Below are 12,936 nucleotides of genomic sequence, written 5' to 3'. Positions count from 1 at the left end.
TAAAGTATATTTGTATTAGAGGTAGTGGAATTTGCCCTGGCATAATTGTTTTCATTCTGGGAAAGATTTTTATATACAGAATTATGAAACAGCAGTGGGGGCCAGATTTGCAACTTCATATGAGAATCTATTTTATGGGAATGTTTGAAAGAGAATTTATTTATCCTTTTGTGAATGAAAAATGTTGAAGTATTGCATATTACTGTTTTGTGGATGATCTAATTTTCATTTTAAAAGGAGAAATACAACAAGCAATTCTATTGCTAGAATATTAATAATAGATATGGTCTGAATTTTACTTCTCATACCAGCCAAAATGGTATAAAATTTTGGATTTGACGTTATATGTAATAAATAGTAGTCTTTGTACCACTGTTATTAAACATAACTGGTTTAAATATTTTTGCATGCGAATGACCATCCTAGGTTAGTAATTAATTCCCTCCAGTATTTATACATTGTAAGGGCTAAAAGTTTACGTACTCAACCAATGGATTTTAAGAAAGAAATTGAATATATTGATAAGAAATTATTTTATAAGGATATAGTGTAGAACAATTAGCTAGGTTCAGAGTAGAAGTTATTGTTCATTGCACAGATGATACAAATATCTAGCATCTAGATATGTATTAACTAAACTAGAAATTTTTAACACACAGACAGAGGAATACTCCTTATAATGAGGTACAGTTGTTAACTATGCTGCCTCCCAAACTTCAGGCAATCAAGCTGTGATCTGTAAAAGCAGTAAAAATAGACACAGTAATGTATTTTGCTAACATTCGATTTGTCTTCTGTATGCTTTTCTTTCATTCCTTAGTTATAAAATATCACTAGTATAAACAAAAACTGTACATTTAGGACAACTGGTAACAAATACATATGTATGTTAAGGTAATTTTAGTTTGGCAAAAACTGAAACACATCCAGAAAAAGATGCACTCTGAATATATAGCTTTACAACATCTGTTTTTGCTCGTTTATCATCTGACATTTACAGTTATAAAAGTATGCTTAAATATGTATTTACAGTAGCACAGAAAAACAGAAGCAGTAGTATACATTACAATAGATAACGTCTGTGTTGTATGTATGTATATATATATACATATATGTATGTGTATATGTATGTGTGTATATATATATATATATATATATATATATATATATATATATATATATATATATATACATATATATATATATATATATAGTTAGCATGTACTGTGGAGGAGGATTAAGGATCTTTTTGGAATTCAAATGTTTGTCATTATTAATAAGTATTTTTTCTCACATCCAAAAAAGAGACATCTGATGAAGTTGATTGCACTGATTACCCAGATGATTTTGAAGAAGATGAGGAGGAGCATCTTACTGATGTGGTTAACAATGCCCGCTGTGCCATGGAAGTAGAGGCAGATAATGCAGCCTTTCATGAAAGTAGGGGACAAGAGAGATCCTACCCCCTGTCAGCAACATTGAAGACGTTGCGCGAAAGATGCATTGGTAAGTTGAAGCACTACATTTTTTATATACAGAGTGACGTGATAAACTGGTAGCATGCATTACATGCATGAGATTTTGTAGGTTTCAGTGACATGATTACATATTAAAGAAACAGAGCTGTCTTCTGGTTCAGCTTGGAAAAGGAATCCTAAATGTTGGGAAATAGCATAAAACTTCAGAAGGCAAAACAGAGTACTTCCCTTGTAAGAATGACAATGATTATATTTGTCCTATACATAAAAGAGAAGTTCTGGGGCGGTCTAAATTTGGGCCAGAGTCTAAGGGTATATTTGAAACTTTACAATGGAGTAAACATAATAATGTGGCATGACTGTTGTACTGGTGATTGTGCAAACATTATGGTATTGAAGTGGGTGAAAGACATTGGAAACATGAGCCACAAAGCATCATAGAAAATGATGAAGTCTACATCACATGAGATCACCCATTACCAACAGTTCAACAGATAGATGCTAGAAAACCAGATAGTGCTATTCAGTGCCCCAGTCCATGGTCAGCCTGTGAGTATTACAGGTTACGGATAGTACAGCTTGCAACCTGTGGTATTCACCATGGATGTCTTCAGTCATTTGGCCTCACAACAGGAATCTCCTTTGCCTTTGGTTCACACATACTCTTTCTTCCCTTCACCAGCATTTGCTGTCCTTTGCAAAAACATGCATCCTTATCACTGTTCCAGTATCCTTTAGTCTTGGAATATCCTGCTGAGGATAGCTGAAAAGTTGGCTAGCATACCAAAGTCTTTGCACCTTCCAGGCATCATACACCAGATGTATGTCATACATGCAAAACATAAGGTACATATGTAATATGTGGATGCCTAATCCTCCGAATTTCTTTGCCGCTCATCTGAACACTACCTCTGAATTCAATCTGTATGCTGTTTACCGAGCTGGTTAAGGAGATACTTTTTGGTTGCACTTTCAAGCCTTACCTGAAAATATTAAGGCCAAACTTTTAGAGTCCCCTTTAGACAACCAGAAGCTTTTTGGTACTGTTGATGCAGAATTGTTTGAAACTCTTCAGGATAAGGGTAATATTATACAGGTCTAGAAGCAGAACTTTGCTTTCCCTGTCCCTAAGTTCTAGAGGAATTATCCATCTAAACCTTCTTTTGTCTGTAGGCAGGCTAGGCAACTTGCCAGGAACAAGAGAGCTGTTAAGCACATTTTCCAAGACAAGCCTACTTAGAGTTCTAGCAGCCAAAATCCTTCCTTTCCTGACAAATCTGCCTCTGTTTCACATCTAGTCTCCCTTTCTCCTCGGCTAGTTTCCACTGTCCCTCAGGCAGTCACTTTCCTTTCTTGTAAGGCAACAGATAACCGCAGATACCTGGGTACTCTCCATAATCCGAAATGGTTATTTCATGGCTTGCAAGTCCCTACCTCTATTCTCTGGCCTTTCTCAGCCTCCTCTTCACCAGCTCCCTCGTTTTCCCTTTTTCTGCAGGATCTAGTGGATCAGGGAACCATCCAACATGTTCTCTTTTCAAAGCAGGGAATAGATTTTTATTCTAGAATGTTTCTGGTTCCCAGGAAGGAGGGGAGTCATAGAGGTCTATTCTAGACCTGCCCTTTCTCAACACTGTTCTCAAGGTTCCTTCTTTCAGGATGTTGTCTCTTCAAGCACCTTTCCCTCTGTTGCTTCTTCATGTCTTTCTGGTATCTCTAGATATGAAGGACTTTTTCCTTCATATTCCTAGATCCTCTCTTTGACTGCTTATGTCCAGCCTTTTCTTCCTCTTCCAATTCTTTCTGCAAAGGAATTTCTTCAAGCTCTGGGATATATGGCATCCACCATTCCATTGCTTCTTTTTGTCAGACTCCATATGAGGAAATTTCAAAGGTATCTCAAAGACTGGCTCCAGCACTGCCAGCCTCTGGAGTATCTGGTCTGTCTCTTACTTTGCCTGAAGATCGATATTTCACCAGATTTCCTTGAATCAGGGACTGCCTTTTTAGGCTGCTGCCTCTACTCAGGAACTGTACACATATGCTTCTGATTATGGTTGGGGAGCCTCCAACAACAATCTAAAAGTGTAGGGGTCTTTATTCCCAAACAACTGACAGACCATATCAGTATCAAGGCGATGAGTTCTCTACTTTTAGCTCCCAGACTTTTCATTTCCTTTGGGTTTCAGGTCCTCTAAATTTTTTACAGATAGCACAGTAATGTGTTACATGAACAAGCAAAGGGGCACAAAATCTTTCCTTGTTTGCTGGTTGGCTCTTCAGACTTAGGATTTTGCAGTCCACCAACCCTTGGCTCTTCAGGCAATTTACATTCCTTCAGTGCACAGTCTGGTGGCAGACTCTTTGAACAGGTCCAGGACAAATCATCATGAATGGATGTTTTACAGGGACGTGTTTCTGGACATTGTTCCCTGGTGGGGTACTCCTCAGGTAGATCTTTTTGCCTTCCCTCTGAACAAACAGCTTCCCCAGTTCTGTTCGAGTGCCATGTTCTCTGGCTTGGAAAGTGAACACCATATGTTTTTCTTGGAAGGGGATGTTTCTGTATGCCTATCCTCCATTTCATTTACTACCAATGGTCTTGCACAAAATCATGTTGGACACACTCCATATCTTGCTGGTGACTTCCTTTTTGCCCAGACAGCACTGGTTCCCCCTTCTATTCCACCTGATCAGGGGCAATCATTACAAATTACTGCACAGGATGGATCTTCTCATAGAAGACATGGGATCTCCTATTCACCCTCACTTGTACACTCTTCAGTTGACACTTTGGGTGATATGCTTTTGATTCATTTTAGGCACCAATTTTCTGAGGACATACTGTAGGTTTTAAAGGAGGCCATCAAAATCATGTGTGTCTAAATGGAAGAGATTTTCTTTTTGGGGTCTCCAGCATGACCTAGACCCTTTTTCTGTGGGGGTTACTATAGCCCTTTCTTATTTGTCTGAGTTGATTATTTCTGGTTTGGCATCATCATTTGTTAAAGTGCATTTGCCAGCCATTTCAGCTAGTCTGGCTCTGAATACACCTTTGGCTTCTTGTTTTGAAGTTAAGTTTTAAAAGACATCCTTCATATCTGGCATCCAAGAAAGCTTACTTCTTCTTCTTGGGACCTTAATTTTGTTCTTGAGAAATTGACTTAGCTTCCTTTTTTTAAACAAAAAAAAAATCTTTATTATGTTATCACTTATAACATAGGCAATCATGCATTTATATAAATGAAAACAAACCATATTGAAATAATTTTAATTGCAAAGATTATACATCACTTATAATATATCCAGTCATTGTCAGTAAAACATTGCATAGCTAATTCAGATCCAGCTTTCTTTTACACCTTGTTCCACCTCTGCATGCATTGTTCCCCATTCCCATTTTTCCTATGTAGTTTGCTCCTACCCTTTCCTAAAGCTCCCAATTCCAGTTGTTTTCTCTGTTAGTATATTCACTACTTCTAGTAATGTTGGTTTAGACTTTGATTTCCATTTTCTAGTAATTGCTTTTTTGACAGCCACCATAATTGGACACAGCAAGGGCTTACTATGCCTAGACAATTCCAATTCTGTATCTTAGCTCAAAAAAAATAATTTCCTTAGTTACACCAGTTTGTTCACCGAGTATTGCCAACAGAGCAATCTGCAGGGAATCTTCAAAGTCTGCCAACTCATTACACTCCCAGAAAATATGATCCCAGTTACTGCTTTCTTCTCCATCACATTTCCAACATTTGTTGTCTACCTGAGGAAAATATCTTTGGAGTCTACTTGGGATACAAAAATACCTATGTAAACAGTTACAAGCAAAAATCCTAAATCTTCTAGACTTTGTTGCATATTTGGGAGACATACATATATCCCCCATTATTTGTGAATTGCTTATCCAGTCTTGCTTCCCAGCACTTTCTAACCTCCTCTGATTGATTCTTATGGTTATCATGCAATATTTGGTATGCTCTACGAATTATTCCTTTTTAACAGCAGCTTCTTTTCTCGAGTCTTCTAAAAACTCTACCAGTGCTTGCCGTATGCTTAGGATCCCCCTATTTCTTTTTCTCTGCCTATATTCTGGTATCAGTCCCTGATAAGAAAGGTGACCTCTATCCTGCAGTCCAAATAATTTCTTGGCCTCTTCCCATTTTATTACCTTTCCCTCTCTAATTGTTTGCTCCCATTACCTTGGTTCTTTAACAAGTTTTCTCCAAATAAATTCCAGCCCTCTCTTGCCTATTGTCTGTATCCTTAATTGCAATCATCCCCACTGGCAGAATCCCCTTTCTCCATTCTCGTGTTGGCTTAGTTCTCAGAATACTTTCTAGTACTTTATTAATATAGTATTCTTCATGGTTATTATTGTTTTTCTTAAGGCTCTGCATCCAAACTCCCAGTTTCTCCTTGTTTCTTGACATTTCCCCTTGTTTCATCATTCTTTCTACTTTGAATTATAGGTTTCTGATTGTGCTATGTATAGGAGCCCTAACTGTGTAGCTCTGAAATACCCCTTCAGATCGAGTAATTCCAAACCGCCTTGTTCAGTTGGAAGAATCCGCTTATCCCACTTGAATCTTGCCATCTTCCTCTCCCAGATAAAATCCTTTCAGCTTTTTATTAATTGCTGCCCACAATGTTTCTTCTGTTTGATAAAAATATGCCTGACCTGTGTGTAAAACTAAAGGGACTGAAAGCATTTTAACTGCTTGTATGTTACTATCCATAGCCATATAACAGAGCTTCCAGTTTCTCAGTTTTTGTATTATCTGTTGTTTAGTCTCTTCCCACATATCCTTAGTTCCTACAACATAAACCTTTTTAATCCATACTCCTAAGTACTTTATTTTATAATGTCCCCATAAATATGGATATTGCTGAACCAATTCATGTGTGTGTGCATAGTTTACAGCTATTGCCTTTGTTTTAGCTTCATTAATTTTGTATCCTGAAAAGAATTGAAACTGGCACAAAGTTTTCCACAACACCGAAATGTCCTTTTCTGTTTTTATCAGGTATAAAATAATATCATCAGCAAATAGAGACAGCTTTTATTGACTATCATACCAATTATGTCCTTGAATTTCTGAGTCTCGTATTTTCTTAGCTAATGGTTCTAAATATACTGCCTTAGGGCCAATAGCCTAGTACCTACCTATGAAATAGGACACTCCTGTGTGATTCCTTTGCTCAAACAGAAAATATCAGAGAGTAACCCATCCACTTTAATTTTCACCTCCAATCCCTCATATCCTCCTAATCAACCTTATAATTTTATTAGGGAATACAAATGCTTCCTTTGACCTGCTCATACACTCCCAGCTTACTCTGTCAAATATTTTTTCTGCATCACAACCCACCAACATCAGCGATATTTTTCTTACATTCAACTTCCCCTGGATTATCAGCGTTCTGTTAATATTGTCAAATGTTTTCCTCCCCTCCACAAAACCACATTGATCCATGTCTTTCAATTTTGGTATCACCTTTGCCATTCTTTTAGCCATTATAGACGTAACACTTTATAATCATAGTTAATGACTGAAATGGGCCCGTATGAAGCTGGATCTGATGAGTCTTTACCCGCTTTAGCTGTTACAGCCACCACCACTTTCTTCTAGTAAGATGGTGCTTCTCTTCCTCTGAAAATGCTGCTAAACAAACCTTCCAGGTCTTTATCAGTTTTTTCCCTCTTAGCTTCTAAACTTCCACAGGACTACCATCTATTCCTGGGGACTTTCCTGTTGATTGGTTATACATCATGATTTTTATCTCATCTCCTCCTATCCTAACTATTAGTAATTGAGCCTCATCTTCCTCTAACCTTGTCACAGAACAGTAAAGGAGGACCAAACCAGGAACAAACAGCTGCCCAAAAGCCACAGGACCCAGATATCACCAATGGAATAAAAACGACTGTGAATAGTCAAAACACTTTATTGTAACCAAAAAACAGTGGATTAAGCGCTTTCTCTCGGTCAATACTGAGCTTCCTCAGAACAAACAGCTTGTAACTTCATTAACAGTCATTAAATAGTTTTAAAAAATCACATGACTCTTCTACCCCCACCCCTCATTTAAAGTTAAACCATGTCATGTTGAATATAAGTGTTTAAAATACACATAATGTCAATGAATAATAAATAATTCTTTTTGAATCTAAACAGCACCTCTAAACATATAAATAAACTTCATCATAAACTAAAATATTGCACTTTTGCTCTCAGAATCAAACTGTCATCACTATAAAAACATACCAATATAAAATCATACCTGGTGAACAGTACAGCAAACCCAGGTTGAATTCATCACGTTAAAAACACAATCATGTGGACATTCATATTATTATATTATATTATAACCGAGCCATTCTTAGTTTCAATACAAATATACAATATTAACATCAGTAGTGTATTGAAACTAAGAATGGCTCGGTTATAATACCTTCCTAATAGGAACAATTGTCCCAAATTAACACACACACTCACAGACTTAGGTTAACCTAAAAGGAAGGTTAGCCATGCTAAGATGCATGATACAGCCTGTGCTCTACTAAGTGCTGTCTGGTTTTGTCTTAATTTTATTGCTCTCCTAGAATGAGTAAACACTTGAATGCTTTCAGAAAACATTATCTCCTAGCAATTGAAAGAAAGCCATTAAAAGAAAGAAGTATTCTGTTTTTATTGCACTTTATCAGATTGTCTCTATTGAGATATAAGAAGCAGATACAGAGTTACTTCTACAAGTATTTATTTATTTATTTGCCTTATTATGTTTAGTGTTCTTTTTTATTTATTAGCTTTCTCTTAAAACCTGTTACTGGATAAAGCCAAGAGCCTTGATCCATTCATTTCAGTAAGAAAGAGAAAGAGCGCATCATTTTTGCTTGTATCATATTCTTTTGAACAGACTTTTCTTTTTTTTTCATATTGCAGTGCCTACATTTTTTAAAACTGAACAAGAAGAAAGAGAAAATAAGGAAAAATACAGGGGCACCTGTTTACTTTAGTATCCCCATTGCACTTAAAAATAACTGAAAAAACTTTACTTTATATTATGCAGATATCATGCACTATACAAATGTTGCTGATAAGAACAAAAGTTTGTTTTATTTACAGTTAACTCTTTCCTTACTCTTCCCCTCTCCTAAGTGTTCCTCCAAACACTAATGACATGAAGTAGGGCATATGCTTTAGTGTCCACTACAGTTTTAACAAAGTCAGAAAAGTCCAATATGTTCAGGTTTTTCTTATTCTTTCACGTTTCCTAAACATAATTAATGCTTTATAATCCCGCATTTATTTGTCTATTTCCGAGTTTCTGTTTTTATTACTTTTTACCTCCATCTCCCAAATCCAGTTACTGGTTATTTTCCAATCTATCTTGGTTCTTCTTGTAAACTCTTGTGTTTTTTTTTTCTGCCTCTCAAGCATTTTCTGTTGAAACACTGGAAAACGTTTCACTGACACAGTCTCTCTGTGGTCTTTATTACCAGAAGAACAAGAAGCAGAATCTCCTTCTGTTTCACAGCTCAGTTTTTGTTGGACAAACTTATCTATTTCCTCCTTAGCATGTTCTACATCAAAAAAAATATTTTGTTACTCCAGGTAGGAATATTCTGAAGATAGCTGGATGCAGCAGTTGAATTTCACACCTGCTTCTCAACATTCTCTGATTAGTGGAATAAAAGTACTCCTCTTCTGCTGATGTACAGTGAGTAATCATTTTCCACAAACACTCTACTGTCTGTCACTTTTACTATATCCTTTTGCCACAGTTTTGTCAGAATCAGCTCATTCTGCTTGTAGGATTGCATCTTTACTATTAAAGGTATATGTTTAGGTATAGGTAAAGGTATAGGGTTAGGGCAGGTTATGTTACTTTCTAATGGCCAGGTTTGGAGCATACACATGATGTGCCCTTTCAGTTAACAACTACAGTTGTGGAATACCACTCTAGTTGCTTATTTGTGCTTTCATAAAATTAATACAGTCTGTTTTTTCTAGCTTCTCTGGTACAGCAAAAAAATTCAGGTTTGCCCTGCATGCTATGTCCTCTAATTCTATTTTTTTAAACTTCTTTTCTTGAGCAGTCTCATATTCAGCCAGCCTTTTCTTCATTTTGACCTCCAAATGTTTATGGTTTTATCACCTCATCTGAATATCTGTTTAAACTTCTTCCATGTCATCCATCCTTTTGGTATTTTAGTTGGTGTACTCCATCAGTGTTTCAATTATTTTAATCAGCTCTGAGTACATTTCACTTATTTTTTCCTCTGGGTTATCGGAAGTCATATCTTGCACCAAAAACTGGACCTTGCACTGTTTTTTGCTGAACAGCTGCAGAATTATTCCCAGTCACTGTTTTTTCCTCACCTTTTGTGGATGCTTTTCTTTTAAGTTCTCTAAATTTCTTTTTTGCTGGCATCCAGACAGTGCACTTACTAGCCAGTTGCTGAAATTTACCCCCCAAAAATGAGTTCACTTGCTGTCTCTTTCATACTGGGAGATCTAAAATTAAGGTGTCACTCAATGTGCAGCCATCGTGGAAGTCCTCCAACTCGGTCTCCTTTTGATCCTGCTCTTCCTACTTCCCTACAATATTGTTCTTGGTAGAATGTATTGTTGGTTGCTCTTACTACTGCCAAGAGGGTCTGTGAACTGTAAGTACTCTGGGAAGTTCCTCCCTTTTTGATTTTTCCCAAGGACATTGTATCCCTTCCTGCCAGTCCTTCTTTTATGCCCAAGGTGGTTAATGGTTTGTCCTTGAATCCGTCCATTCATCTTCCTTCCTTTTTCCCTTCTCCACAGACCACTAGTGAGAGGGTTCTTCAGGTCTTGTAGTTACATACACAGCTCAGATATTACTTGGACAAGACAAAACATATCAGGAAATATGAGCAAGTCTTGTTTCCTTTCATGGCAGGAAATTGGGTTTGGTGACGTCTGAGTGAGCCATCTCCTTCTGGAATTCTAATGTCATTTCTTTTTGCTATTTCATTCATGGCATGCAGCTTTATTCTTCTGTTTGTGCTCTTTCTACCATGGCAGTGGACTCTTCTGGTGCTATTTTCGAGGGTCTGGATACCAGATCCATATTGGAAGCTGCTACTTAGTCTTCTATTAACACTTCCCCCAAATATTACAAGTTGAATGTCATTTCTAGGGCTAGGGTGGATTTTGCCAAGGCCATCCTTCATGGGTTTGTAGAAGGCTCTTCTATGCCTTCCTCCTTTCATACATTCCAGTAGCTTTTGTAATCTCCCAAGAGTAAAGAATACTGCAGGAGTGATAAGGAAGGGCATAGGTTCATAGTTTAGTACTAGGCTAACTGTCCCTGCGAGCCATTTTAAGCCTAGCCAGTTATCCCTTCTGAGACTCAAACCCTGCACCTTGTGTTTGTAAGGTAAACACCTTAGCCATTAAGCCACCCTCCCATAGTACAGTTGTGTAAGATATTACCATAACAGTAGATGTTCTACTTCTCACTGTTGTAGTTCTGTGTCCCTTCCTCCTGCCTCTGTTACTTTATCTTGTCCTCCTTCTGGACAAGGGGTCTTTCTTGCATCTTTTTCTCCTTCTCCTTCTCCTTCCCTTCCTGGATGGACATAATATTTCCTTTCTCTGGGGTTACTCTGATTCATCTGGAGCATTTCAGTTCTGAGGATTAGGCATTCGTACCTCACATATTTAGCTTATGCCTTGCATGTAGGACGTACACTTGACGTATGACACCTGAAAGGTACAAAGGCTTTGGTATGCAGGCCGGATGTTTGGTTATCCTCAGCAGGATATCTCAAGAGTAATGAATATTGCAACAGTGAGAAGTAGGACATCTACTGTTTTGGTAAGATCTTACACAACTGTACTTTCATGGAAGTAGAGATAAAAACAACAGTGCTGTTTTAATTTTTGTTTCCATATGGCAAGCTGAAACTTCACTGAGTGCTTTCATAGGGTTTCATTAATTCTTTATAATGTTGGGAAGGTGTTAACAATCGCACTCACTTCTGTAAGATTGTGATTGTATGCATCATTGAGGGAGAAAGAGCTAGCCAAGGGTTGTTTACAAATGACTGAAATCAAAGTGAATGTGTCATCTCATCCTGTAGTGCAATGCAGGAGAAGTTTCTTATTTTTCTTGGAAAAAATGGTTATAAAACCATTCTGCACACTTAGAACAATTCAGGCAACATTAAGCAGGTACAAACGATGAAGATATTCCTCATATAAAAAGCAAGCCTTTTGCTGAAATTTGCCATTTTTATGTTTGAGATATTTATGTGCATGCATGTGTCCAGATGCAGTCTGACACACACACACACACACACACACACACACACACACACACACACACACACACACACATATATATACACACACACACACACACACACACATATACACACACACACACACACACACACACACATACACACACACACACACACACACACACACACACACACACACACACACACACACACACACACACACATATACACACACACACACACACACACACACACACACACACACACACACACACACACACACACACACACACACACACACGTTGAACCAATTCTGACAAGTCCAAAGTACCATCTAGATATTTTCATGTTGTACATCTTCAAGTACAGAACCACCTTCACAAAAAAGCTGAAGGATACATTTTGCATTAATTTACCAAGGTAGTTTTTGCTTTCAGATTTCACTTTGCTTTGTGGTTTGCAATAAATAGAACTAGCTTAAGAAATGTACAAAATGTGGACATAAAACTCCATCACAGATTACTTTGCATTGTGTTAAACTCATTTGGAGGCTCAGCATTTATATGTAGAATATGATGTCTGCCGTGCATTTGATAAAAGAACCCACAGAAATGGGAAAATAATACTTTTTGTTAAAAATTTACTAATTAGTCATGAAGAAGGAACTTCTCCCTCAGCTTCTGAACTGTCCTAGTGTGCTAGGCAAAAGCTTGCTAAAAAGAGAGAATATTCTTTCCTCTGTTGTTCTAGATCCCCTGTAATTGTTAAGAAAGTTCTAGGGTGGTTAGGGATTTATGTCACCTCCCCTCATTTTTTTCACAGTACAGTCCTCTTAAGGCCTGGTAAGACCCTCATTTGGTGTGGAATATGGTAGTTCCCAGCTTTTATTGCCTCAGATGCCATTAGTTGTTCCAGTGGTGACTACTCTTGATGTGGTCAGCCGTCAGACAGTCACACATTTGGTGCTGGAACAATTTCAGTGCCATTTCTTACATCATTACCTTTAGTATTGATGCCCCTTCAGCCTAAGGACATGGGGTCAATAACTGGAGGTTGCTCACACTGCTTTGTACTTTGGAGTCATCAACTTTTGTGTTTTCTTTGCAGATAGTACCTGTGCTGGGACCAGTGTTGGTCAGCCCTTTGATGTCAAAGCTGATGCTTCTGCCAGTGTTG

The 12,936-nt window shown here is 37.6% G+C and overlaps 1 protein-coding gene across 2 annotated transcripts in view; it reads left to right on the top strand.

Moving 5' to 3' along the window:
* Window positions 1–12,936, top strand: part of LOC122789637 (serine/threonine-protein kinase Nek4-like) — a 246,490-nt gene that overhangs the window by 159,380 nt on the left and 74,174 nt on the right. For both annotated transcript variants that reach the window (XM_044057045.1, XM_044057047.1), the window contains one exon: window positions 1,306–1,506. In XM_044057045.1, coding sequence (XP_043912980.1) covers window positions 1,306–1,506 — 201 coding nt within the window. The remainder of the gene's footprint in view (window positions 1–1,305; window positions 1,507–12,936) is intronic.

This window comes from Protopterus annectens, chromosome 15.part0, assembly GCF_019279795.1.
Source record: "Protopterus annectens isolate FY-2018-M chromosome 15.part0, PAN1.0, whole genome shotgun sequence".
Lineage (NCBI taxonomy): Eukaryota > Metazoa > Chordata > Ceratodontiformes > Protopteridae > Protopterus > Protopterus annectens.
Note: the sequence above shows the minus strand (reverse complement) of the source record. Positions and strands in the feature narration are given on the sequence as shown.